Source organism: Periplaneta americana, chromosome 10, assembly GCF_040183065.1.
Source record: "Periplaneta americana isolate PAMFEO1 chromosome 10, P.americana_PAMFEO1_priV1, whole genome shotgun sequence".
In the NCBI taxonomy this organism is placed as follows: Eukaryota; Metazoa; Arthropoda; class Insecta; order Blattodea; family Blattidae; genus Periplaneta; species Periplaneta americana.
This window is the reverse complement of record NC_091126.1, coordinates 8,410,001-8,423,096: the sequence shown is the minus strand read 5'-3', so window position 1 is coordinate 8,423,096 and position 13,096 is coordinate 8,410,001. Positions and strand designations below refer to the sequence as shown.

Genomic DNA, 13,096 nt, shown 5'->3' with positions numbered 1-13,096 from the left:
TTTGTCAAATCTTGGGTGGTTACATTGTGAGCCATGGTTTATGGCACAGTATTCAGATTTGAATCTGTGCAGTTTCCATATATCTGGAAAGTGTTAAGGAAATAATCGTCATCCCCTACACGAACGTAAAAGAATATCAAGAAAGAAATTCTTAAAATTTTACGTGAAGAATGCAAGGTTTCGCAATACTTGTGACAGCAGGAGACAATTTTGTGGCAGATGACTCATTCCTTAGCAGAGAGTAGTCCTGAAGGTATGGCAAATCGCAAAGAATTCCCTGTAGAAAATCACGTCATGAAGTAGTTTATATAGTTCATTATCCTAATTAAACTCCCTGCTGATATTTCAAATTTCTTTGACGAAATTTGTACAAACATGTAAAAATTACTGCCCTTTTACATCACAGATCCAGATATCATAACATAATTTACTTTTCCAAGAATTAAATATAACGTGTTCAGTATAAACATTACCTATTTGTGTCGAAGCTCTGAATAAGAAACACCACAGCAACAGCTTTCCAACATGACTGAAGCCATCTCGAACTGTAGGCTCAATGCAGAGTTCCAACAGCTCACCGACCTTCACACCCTCATCTATGTCTTCTTCCTCGTACCACAAATTTGCACCCGGCACGTATGCATCATCATACATGGGAGACATCTCCTCCATATCGTCAAACAAATCATAGTCGAAGTCATTCATGTTGCTGCATTATTATACCTACAAGAAAAGTTCTCTTTAATGAAGAGCTGTATGAAATTATCTTTATTTAGATAAACGCGAAAAAAGAACACCTATGTATTACCTTAGAATAAGTCTTTCTTGTGAGTCTGTTGCCAATTATTGCTTCACTTTTTTTCCAATTAGCACAACGTGCACTTTCAATATGATTGTGTCTATCACTTTTTCTTTTTCAATGCATGCATTAATGTACTTTATTTTCAAGTGTCAGATTACTATGTCAAAAATCACGTTTAGTCATGACATGGACGCAAAATTCAAATTTCGGTTTAGAACAGAGTTACTGTCACTTATGTTAATTTTCTCTCTCTGGTAAAAATACCTAGCACATATGGGGTATTAAGGAGGTGAGAGGAAACACACACACAAACTTAGGTAAATATTTACATAAATGTGTCATGCATGCACTGACCCACAAGTGCAAAATACTCTGCTTGTGCAGTGCACTGTTAGCACTATGTGTAGGTGCATCCAAACGCAACCACAGTTCATGTTGCTACCAAGCAATACATACGAGTAATAACTGTGAGCATTTTACAATATATACAATTTTTTTAAATTTCTAAATATCTACTTCCATGGAGAGGACTGATGTATATTAAATGACCACTATGTTTCTGTTTGCATGTCAACACATAATTTTGTACAAACAACTTGGGTATTGACTTAATTATAGAAATGCAATCAGATTCTGTACAGTGGTCCCCTCTCCCCTCCCCCCAAAATAATCGCCAATTGGAAATGTTTAAGTCTCAGGAAAGCAGATTTGCACATGCGTGGGAAGTGCCTAGGGATCCCATTTTACCCGGAACAGTCCCCCCTTTTTTTTTTTACAAAAAATTCCGTCCCAAAAACATTTTTCGAGATGGGAAAATGTCCCGCTTTTTCTCAATATTAAAAAGGACTAGTACTTGTGAGTATCCTAGCAAATAATAGAAACAGACTACAGCGTTCGATCGCGATTATCTCTGAGCATCACTGTATTATCGATTCTTTGTACAAATACCAATATGGTAATACATTCAACATAACATCTGTAAGTGAAAAAAGAAGTGCGTAAAAATTAGGACCTACTATGCTGTGATGAAAATAAAATAAAAGTACGTAGTTCAGTAGTAGGTACTTCAGTTTAATACTTTAATAATTAAACTTTAATTAATTAATGAGATTTTTTTCCTTTTTTGTGTCTCCCACTTTTTTACAAAATGTCCCATGTTTTTAGTAAGGTATTTTTCTAATGTCCTGGTTTTGAAATAAAATAAAATGGGAACCTTACGGAAGGCCTGAGCTGAGTTCACAAGAGAACATTTCCAAAAAGGTTATATATTTTTAGTTTCATTTTAGATATGCACTAATAAAGGACAAATCATTTATATTGTAACAAAGATTAATAGTGGTTTAAAAATCAAAAACTTTCCGTTATAATAAGTTAAAAATGAACCCTGTGGCAGGCTTATGTGAGGGCGGCAATGAACCTCTGGGTTTCTTAAAAGCCATAAGTAAATAAGTTTCAACATACAAAAAGAGTTTTGTTTTTCAGGACTGAGTTTAGTAGGTGAATTATCTGTTATTTTTCCTACATCTTAATACGATTTAATTTACGTTATCAAGCAATGAAATAACACGTGTTTTAAATTAAGCTACCATAAACATGGCTTCTTTTTTAAATCTACGTCTTTAACCCGTATCAGTTCATGGAATTGTTAACGACCCACTCAAAGGATTTTTTTAAATTACTTCAAATTAATAAATGAATGCATTGTTGAAATTGGTAACAATTACATTCTCAAGTTCAACATCCAGATATTGGGCACAAATTCTCTTTAGAATGATATGTTGTCCAGTCTTGATCTAAATTGTCGATTGAATGATTACTGTACTTTTGTGCAATATGAAGCGTAGCATTGTAAGGAAGAAATGAAAGTTTTATTTTCAATTTTATTTACTGACTGTATTGTGTTAGCGTTAATATCATCACGAAAGAATAAGTGATAGTTTTGCATAATTGTTCAATATTACAAACTCATAAATTTGGCACAAAAGCAGCATACATTTTGATGGGTCACTAATGACCCACTGGGCAGATAGCAGTACATTATGTAAGCATTCAAAATATTACAGTACTCATTTTATGAAGTTGTCAGCAGTCTGTTTTGGTTACAAAAATATTCTGCTGTCTGCAAACCTGGGTTCGATTCTTTAGTAGTTTAGTTATACGTCCAGTTGGTTTTGCAATGTTCTGCCTAAGTTATAACGTGAAAATAATTATTTCTATGCTAGATTCCCAGCTGTTCTCTTTTCATACTTATTGAATAGAAAAACACTCTTCACACTCAAATGATTTTTATTTTATTATGTACGATATTCTCATTTTACAATGTTAGCTCAGGGTTGACAACATATTTATGACATATGTACTTGAACTGAACAAAGTAACTGCAGACTCTAGCTTTGGCTGCAACAGAGTATCGTTTCACTTTATGGAGAGGTTCAACAATACTCACTTGAATAATTCTTAACTGAAAAATTATCTCGACTATGCTATGTACTTGAGTCTCCTTAAAAATATCCCTCACTTAGCTACTGTAAATTTAAATTTGTCTCTGTTCCATTTCAAGACAAACTCCTTAATGGTACATAATTTTGACATGGTGGAAAACACATTTACAAGCAATGAAATGTCACAATACTATAACAAAAATTGAAACTCATTTCAGTTTGTTACTGAAAATTAAATATTATATAGAACAATGAGCAACTCAAAAGCATTTATTTATAAATGTAATCTTCATCTTACGATGATTGGATGACGTATATACGTCCGTTGATGTGATATATTAATGAATTAAATACTATTATAGTCACAATAATGCCATGGTATGAAAGAAAAATTTCACAACCTCGAGCGGGAATCGAACCTGTGACTTCCTGTTCTCCGGTCAGGCGCTCTACCACTGAGCTATCGAGTTTGTCTCACGCCAAAGGCTCGGAATTATCCTTTCATACTGGCGACTCTGTTATAGAGTACTGTCCATAGCGTCCGATCTTAGTCAGCACTGCTTATGGGTGGAAAGAAACTTTACAAATGTAATCTTCATCTTACGATGTTTGGATGACGTATATACGTCTGTTGATGTGACATTATGGACAGTACTCTCTATAACAGAGTCGCCAGTATGAAAGGGTAATTCCGAGCCTTTGGCGTGAGACGAACTCGATAGCTCAGTGGTAGAGCGCCTGACCGGAGAACAGGAAGTCGCAGGTTCGATTCCCGCTCGAGGTTGTGAAATTTTTCTTTCATACCATGGCATGATTGTGACTATAATAGTATTTAATTCATTTATTTATAATAAAATACAATAAAAATTAATTTCTAAAAATAAATAAATACAAATATGAAAATAATTAATCACCACCGGCAAAGACATTGGAGGAACGAACAAAGGAAGGAAGCAATTACCAGATATTAGTGAGTGTCAGGACAGAATAGATAGTGCTTTTGAGAAGATGATAGAAGAAAGTGGCAAAATGGATGATTCAGAAAGGGCAGTGGAATTAGTGAGGAAGAAAGGTGCTAAAAAGTGAGTGTAAAAAAGTCAGGGGTGGCAAAAATGAGAGAATAAGAACACAAAAGAAAGTGTCAAGTGTCAGTAGAAAGTGTAAGGAGTTCAGTAAGACAGACATGGAAGCAATGAATTAAAGTGAACGAACATCAGAACTAATGACAAGTGGAAGAGAGCGTAATGAGCAGTGAAATTAAGTGAAGTGAATAATTAATGTGGATCAATGTTGTGTGTTGTGAGTAGTATCAGGGGTACTATATCTGTAGGAGTATTATAGATATAAGTATAAGCGACGAGGCAAATAGAAGAGGAAATATGCGAGTAAGAGTGAAATGAAAGAGATAAGTACGTAAAGAAATTGAGAAGAGTATAGAGATAATATGTGATGTAAGTGTTGTTAAATAGAGAAAATGGAAAGATAAATAATTTAGGAGAAAATAGCTGGGAAAGAAGGAATAAGAGTAGGCAGATGTGAGAATAATGAATAAAAAATAATGCAAATAATAAAGGAAAGGAATACCAGTATACAATATCTAATAGGGAAGCACGAAATGGAAGGGAGACAGTCTAGGTAAGAGAGAGAGTGGAAGAGGTCACATAGGGAATGTCGGATAGCAATTTGGCTAAAACAGAAGAATAGGAAGTAATCAGGAAATACTTGGCAAAGGAATGTGAATACAGAGGAGTGGTATATATATTAAAGTGATGCTGGATCGAAAAGCAGAAATGTAAAGGTCTGCCATAACTATGAATGGCAAAGTTGGCTGACAAATAAATATACATATATATTATTTTAACATACCGAAGTAGATATGATATTTCCATGCAGATATTCTGCGTCATCATACGATGAAAGAGTAATGGAACAGAGAAAAATTCTCTCCGGCACCAGGATTTAAGACGGCACTTATTCCGTCGGATCCCGGCCAACTAGTCACTCATAACGAGTGCACCTCAGCACATGTGTGGACTTCAGTCCTACGTTCATAGACATCTATGACGTAGTGCAGAGGGTGGTCACTAGAGGGAACCCAAGAGTTGGAACTTAAACTGAGAAGATTCTGTCCGACATCGGGTTGAGTATCCGGTGTGGCTTCGTGGACAAAGCATCAGCACGTAGAGCTGAAAACCCGGGTTCAAATCCCGGTGCCGGAGAGAATTTTTCTCTGTTCCATTACTCTTTCATTATAAAATAAATATACGCCTATCATATTATAAACATCTCACAGAAGCCAATGAAGCAAAAGAAAGTTTTTGGTGTATAATTTCTGGTGAATTACCAATGTCAATGAGCACTGCAAAATATTGATCTGGTCAATTACTTATTAATGAATTCATAACATCAGGTACATAACGTTTTATGATAAGAGTCAATAACATTAGCATTGAAGAGTCAGTCGCTCACAGTAATGATTGTCCTACTAACAATGAATCAAAGGGATATTAATGTAGGGAGAAACCGCGAAATTTTCTTCCATAAATTGTGGGTTTTCTATAGCACGCGACACTTAAGGTTTTTTGACAAAAAAAAATATGGAAAAATTGTCTAATTTTTATAGGGAATGTAGTTTGGAATGTGAAGAATTCGTATAGAAAGTCAGTTGACTTCAAAACATATTAGAAAATAATAGCTAAAAATTGGAAAGAAATGATCGGTGTAGGTAACCTGAAAGTGATTATTTAACGCGTGAAATAAAATGGTCTAGGGTGTAGAGGGGGCTAGTCTGTAACTCTACACACCTAGATAATTCCTGATGAGAGCGTTCTCGTCGCGGAGGGTGGACCTGCATTGCAGTGACTAAGTCTCATCAGGGACCGAGTATTGGCGGTATAACCATAACAGTTTTTTATTAGGGGGGAAATACCCTAACTAATCCCCAGAACAACAGGGAGGCGGTTCTGGACGCTTTAATTCCAGAATCGGGTGCAAGAGGCCAATCACCCTTCACCTTAAAATATATGATTACGTTTCCCAAGAGAATGATACCCGGACAGATTAACAGGCACAGACTATGGCTACGTAAACGGACTTTGGCATGTGGAACTTGGAATGTACAAGGAATAAGTGGAAAATTAGTAGAAGTAGTTAAAGAGATAGACTCTTTAGAAATGGATATTGTAATCCTAAATGAGACAAAGAAAAAAGAAAAAGGGCAAGAATTGATTGGGAACTACATCCATTTTTGGAGTGGTGTACCAAAATGGGAGAGGGCTAAATCTGGGGTGGCTGTCCTCATAAAGAAAAAATGGAAATCAGGAATAATTGATTGGAAAGAGATAAGTGACAGGATAATTCACATAACTATACGCATTTATGAATCTATTGTGGATGTAATAGGTGTATATGCTCCTAACAATGATGCTTCAGGTGATGAGAAAAGAGCTTTTTATGATGATTTGAGGGAGGTAGTTGATGAATGCCTGGATGGACATGAGCTCTTGTTAATGGGAGACTTTAATGGACGTGTCGGCAGGAAAATTAATGATGACATTGTTGGAAACTGGGGAGAGGACACAGAAAATGATAATGGTAAAAGGTTGATTGAATTCTGTAAGGAACAAGAATGTGTTATTATGAATACAAAATTTAAGCATAAAGATATTCATAAATATACCTGGATAAACCCTTCCCGGAATTTGAAGTCTATTATAGACTATGTTATAGTTAGACAGCAACGGTTAATTAAAGTACAAGATGTTAGAGTACAAAGGAAGTTAGAATGTGGGTCGGATCATCATATTGTTGTCTCTAAAATTGCGTTTCCAAGAAAAGCTAAAACTACAAATGAAATTCAGACAAATAAAGAAATGAATACCGTAAATGATACCAGATATATGGTACATTTATTACAGGAGGACAGTGTAAGATATTTAAATCATGAAAGGATAAACGATAGGCTAAAAGCAGTAGAAGAGGACTGGAATGCTGAAAATCTATATTCTTTTTTAAAACAATGTGTTAAAGGAGTAGCTGAGGAAGTTTTGGGAAGGGAGGAAAAGAATGGACGAAGGACAGAATGGATGACTATAGAAGCACTGGAAATTATTAAGGAAAAAAAGAGACTGTATCATCAGTGGTTAAACTCGAAGAGAGAAGAAGATTTAAAAAACTATAGAGAGTGTAAGAAACAAGTAAAGAAGGTTATAATAAAGTGTAAAGAAGAATCATGGGAAAAGGTGTGTGCTGAAATTGATCATTCATTAGGATACAGAATATCTGCAGAGGCATGGAGAGCTATAAGGAGGATGAGGACAACTAATAATCCATCACCAGCCCTAAATCTTGTCAGTATGGAGCAATGGGAGAAACATTTTGAAAATCTATTAATTGAGAGAAGAATGGAACAGCAAGTCTCTAGGTTTACTAATAATACATCGTCATATATGGAACCTATTTTACAGGAAGAAGTGAATCAAGCATTAAAAAAAGCAAAGAATGGTAAAGCCAGTGGTCCCTGTGAAGTAATGACAGAATTGTGGAAATATAGACCCCCGTTACTGAAAAGACTCATTTGTAAATTGTTTAATCAGATTTTGGAAGGTGATGAGATACCAAAGGATTGGTGTATGTCATATATAACACCTATATATAAGAAAGGAAACCGTAAAGATCCTGGAAATTACAGAGGAATTAGTGTTATGTCGTCTATTAGTAGAGTTTTTAGTAGTATTATTACAAACAGGCTTGAACACATTATAGAAGGGAAAATGTCGGAGGATCAAGCAGGCTTCACTACAGGAAAATCATGTATGGATCACATTTTTAGTCTGAGACAGATAACTGAAAAATCATATGCTAAGGGCCAAGAAATTCATTTAATATTTGTTGATTTAGAAAAGGCCTATGACTCAGTGCCTACTATCAAACTTTGGGATGCAATGGAGAGTATTGGTATTGATTTAACAATTATTTCTCTCATCCGACGGATGTACCAGCAGTGTCAGGCATCTATTAAAGTGGAGAAGAGATTGTCTATACCATTCAGAACGAATAAAGGACTGAGGCAAAGTTGTAGCATGTCTCCTACTCTTTTTAAAATATATATACAACAAATATTAGAACAATGGAATCAGTCTTGTGGAGGAATGGGAATACCAGTTCAAGGTGGCACAATACATTCATTAATATTTGCAGATGATCAAGTGATAATGGCTCAATCTCGTGAGGATGTGAAATATATGATGAGAAAACTCCTGGATTCATTTGAAGCAGGTGGATTGCAAGTAAATATGAAAAAAACTGAATATCTTGTAGTAAGTGGAAACGGAAGAGACATCTCCTTACACCAAGGAACTATTAGAGCTGTTCAAAAATTTAAATATTTGGGGTCATATATTGATGATTTAGGGAGTTTTAACTCCAAAATAGATAGTAGATTGGTGCAAGCAAGAAAACCCATAAGGATGCTGAATGGAGTACTGTGGAGCAGGACAATATTGAATGACACCAAGAAGAGGATTTTGACGGCGGTTGTGGAAAGTATAATGACATATGGCGCAGAGGGGTGGACATTGGTAGAAAGTAAAAAATCTAAGATTTTGGCAGTGGAAATGGACGGAATAAGACGTAGTGCCAGAGTTCCCAGATTAGAAAGAAGGAGAAATGAAGAAGTGAGACGGATGATGGATATGGAGGAGACAGTGATGGACAGAATTGAGAGACGAACTCTTCAATGGTATGGACATGTCAGAAGAATGGAGGAAAGTAGGTGGCCTAAAACTCTTTTGGAATGGTCACCTCATGGTAGAAGGAAGCGGGGTAGGCCAAGAACAACCTGGAGAGGACATATCCATAGATTGACGAGTGACAGGTCCCTGGAAGGAGATGAATGGCTTGACCGGGAAGATTGGTGAATGGGAATACAGGGTAACCGCTAAATAGTGGAGAAACCCTCAAAAGTAAAGTAAGTAAATAAAATGGCAGAACATTTTAAAATGAACGCGAAATACATATTTCACTCTGCTTAGTATATGCAGGGCATATCAAAATCCTTTTATAACCTAACCTGTCACAGATTCATATATATGCAAGGCATACAAAAGACAAACTAACCTATTACGCATCCCCACAACGTAGGACTAAAAAAAAAATATGCAAGTTTCAGTGTCACGAGCTAATAGAAAAGCAGAAAACGTTAATCTTATTCTGAACCTCCACGTTTTAGAAAGTCATCTTTCAGACTACCTTCCGTCCTAAACACAATTATAAAGAACGAAGCACAACAACTTTTAATTCACGCTACTTCTGTAATACACAATTTATATTCCACAGTACTAGGCGCCCAGTACTATCTGTCGGATTCTGAACTTCAAGCAGTATACACATGTATTGACATTAAAATTATACAAGCTAGCTTTATGTTAACAATATTAATATCAATGAAAATGTTATTTGAAAAAACTACAAACCTGAAAGCTATTACTGATAAAGTACATACATAGTTACATTGAAACGAGAAAAATATTTGGGGTAATTTGCTAGGAGATGTTACTGCATAAATACCACGGTTAAACGAAGTGTTTTCCCTGGACCAAAAATACAAGATGCGTTGCTCGTTTCACCTTATTATGTATAAGTGTCGGGGAAAGTGTCTTATTTTTGGTTATAATTCAGAACTTGTTCAATATTTAATAAGATGTTTAGGATTAGTATAAAACTGGCCTATGTGCAACGACGTCTCCTAGCAAATTACCTATACGTTTTTTGGCAAGCATACCAAAAACCTGAACAAACCAAACCTAGCCCGTCACTGACAGGTATGGCGCACATCATCGAGGATCAGTGACAGATTAGGTTTGGCTTGTTCAGGTTTTGGGTCGCCTTGCATATTATACGTTACCTGAACAAACCATACTTAACCTGTCACTGATACTCGATGATGTCCGCCATGCTGACGAAAGTTTAATTTGACACAGAAGTAAATAATTACCAAATTATCATTTCAGAAAACGAATTATAGAATACTATGCGAAAAATATAATTTTCAGAACTCGGCTATTACCGGTATTCCATCCTTGTCACTTACAGCTCAAGTTTCAGAGAAATAAACATTAAATAACATTATTCACTCACCCTATACGGTAACCTAAGTCTGTAAGGCATAATTTTCACTTTAGTCTCTCATCTGCAGAAGGACTTGTAATGCTTATTGGAACTGTCAGAGTACCCATTTTGTGGAAACATTCTCCTATCAAAACCATTAATAATGTTCTCGGTTTTCATCACAGTAACGAAACTTGTGGTAAATATGTAGTTATGTTCATTTTACAAGAAAGAGGAAAAATATATATAATATTTTTATTAATTACTGTTATTGTAACAAGAGTAACATGTCATACCACACTTCCATTTAATCAGACACCAGCTTTCGCGCCCTATTATCAGGTAATACCAATATTTGACAGCTGCAGTAATTTTTTCGGTAATAACGTACAATGAATACTATTCATTGTATCGTGTTTTAAATGTGAAGTCGGAATGCATGATCACTAAGAGCACCATTTTTATATAAAAGCTTCCATAACAAGATAAATTCTAATTTCAAATAGAAATGAAGTAATTCTTCCACAGGAAACTACAATTTATTTGCCTGCAGTATCGACCACTCGCAACCACTGCAATCGATTCAGTACCCAGTTTTCTGTCGAGATATCGAAATCCACAGTTTTGATTCTCGAACTATTTGTTTCACTGATATAAGTATATAAGCTGGAATACTATAATCGTAGACAGATGTCCCTGACAAAATTTTGTAGTGAATAAAGACCGGCCAGCAAGCTTCGTGCTCTAAAGCTGCATCTGCACGGTTCAATTATTATTTTCCATGCGCGTACGCATGCAGTCTGGAAAGAATATTGAAAAAGTCAAGTTTAAAACGTAAGTTCAGTTAATTCAGATGCATGCAGATTTTGTTCCTACATGGTCCGCCGTTTTGAAAGTAATTCATCTTCACTACGTGTATATATTAATTAGTAAATTTTAAATATATTATATTCAATACTTGGGCCTACTTGATTCGCAAAATTGTGGTTAAACACTCCATACGCACTCGTATTTGGAATAATCTTCAATAAAGCTAATCGTACTTGCCGCCATTTTCAGCTTGACATGTCCACTAAAACCAAACACTGCCTAAATAAAATAATTATAATTAAATCTTATTTTTAACTGTACATTCAGAGCGCTATAAGATAACAAATATAAAAAAATATGGATTTACCATGGAGTGATTCCAGCAGAACATCGACTTGAACTACCGCGCAGTGCCGTGTCAGAGATAACAATGCCGTTCGCGCGCTCAAGCTCATGCACTATACTTGTTTTTTTGAAAGATGAGACATGACAGTTAAGCGGCCGAGCTTGGAACTACAGTGCCACGTTGCCAATATGGACTACCACGCTGCCAGCTGATGGAAGCTAGCAATTGTCGTTAAGATGGATGGCTGACGTTAAAACATTCAGTGACAATTGACGCGAAGGTAAGAAAACAATACAAAAATCGATAGAGAATCAAAGACGAAACGTACCAATGCTAACATTGTGTGCACAATAAATGTCGCCAAGAGAGCTATTAAGCACTCGCCACGTGCGAACTGTAAGTTTGGCAACTCAACTGTTGTTACCATAGCAACAGGCCTACCACGCTATGTGACATTCAATTGTTTTTCCGATCGCAACGCTCCTGTCATGTCCCATCTTTCAAAAAAAAAAAAAAACAAGTATACTGTATAGCTGTACATATTATTATCTTTGTCATTCGAGCCAGCTGCCAACCACCTGGGCATGTGCAGAAGTGTTTATGATTATAAATTGAATTAATCTACTTGATATTAATTGCACAAATTTGTATAGCTTAATGAAAGTATGCTACTTTGTATTGTATATATTTGTATAGATTTGGCCGATGAATTGTATATGCTTTAAATTGAATAGTAATCTATATAGCTCTACTGATAAATTGTTTGTGTTTGTAATTTGAAGTAGTTTGCATGATATGTATTATCAATTTCTGTATATCACAACTGGTTGAATTGTTTATGCCTTAAATTTAATTAAATTGTTTTGTATTATAATATAGCTCAACTTATGAATGATCGTTTGCGTTTGTAAATTTAATAATCTGATTGGCTATGTATTGTATACTTTTAGTAGAGCCATCGATGTTGGTCAGTCGACAGACTCGCTGGGCTGCTGATCCGGAGCTGCGTTCGGGCTTGGGTTGGATCCCCCTTTGGACTTTGGTTTCTTCGGAGGTTTTCCCCAGCCGTGGGACTGAAGCCGGATGGTCTATGGCGAGTCCTTGGCATCAAGCCCTTTGATTTGATTACCTGGTTGGGTTTTTCCGAGGTTTCCCCCACCGAAAAGGCAAATGCCGGGTAATATTTTGGCGAATCCTCGGACCTCATCTCATCTCACTACATCTCGCCAAAATGTAAAAAAAATGTAAAAAAATTGTACAAAATTGTAAAAATTGTAGAAAATTACTAAATTGTAAAACTATAAAAATTTGTAAAAATTGTAATTGTAATATTGTAAAATGTTGACATGTTCCACATCTTAAAGCTTCGTTGCTCATGTAAGATCTATGGAATAAAATGAATGAATGAATGAATGTTTTGTAATTGGGCTTCCAACGGCCCATTTCCAACAGTGCTTGTTTCGTTGCTTGTTTCCTTGCAGGCCAGCAAGCTTGGTTCTCTGATGGGTACGACCAAGCCCCTACAGCCGAAACATCGGACATCATTGAACAAACAAACGGGGTCCTAAGGGTGACCCTATGAGTTCCTTG

The 13,096-nt window shown here is 35.9% G+C and overlaps 1 protein-coding gene across 3 annotated transcripts in view; it reads right to left on the bottom strand.

The window, feature by feature from the left end:
• por (Protein-serine O-palmitoleoyltransferase por) overlaps nucleotides 1-10,902 on the bottom strand; it is a 58,953-nt gene extending 48,051 nt beyond the window's left edge. For 2 of the 3 annotated variants that reach the window (XM_069836805.1, XM_069836803.1), the window contains exons 1-2: nucleotides 10,381-10,902; nucleotides 474-723 (exon numbers count right to left, since the gene is read on the bottom strand). In XM_069836805.1, coding sequence (XP_069692906.1) covers nucleotides 474-705 — 232 coding nt within the window. In that variant the 5' untranslated portion in view covers nucleotides 706-723; nucleotides 10,381-10,902. The remainder of the gene's footprint in view (nucleotides 1-473; nucleotides 724-10,380) is intronic. The other variant, XM_069836804.1, reaches the window with a different exon arrangement.
• Nucleotides 10,903-13,096: the final 2,194 nt, after the last annotated feature.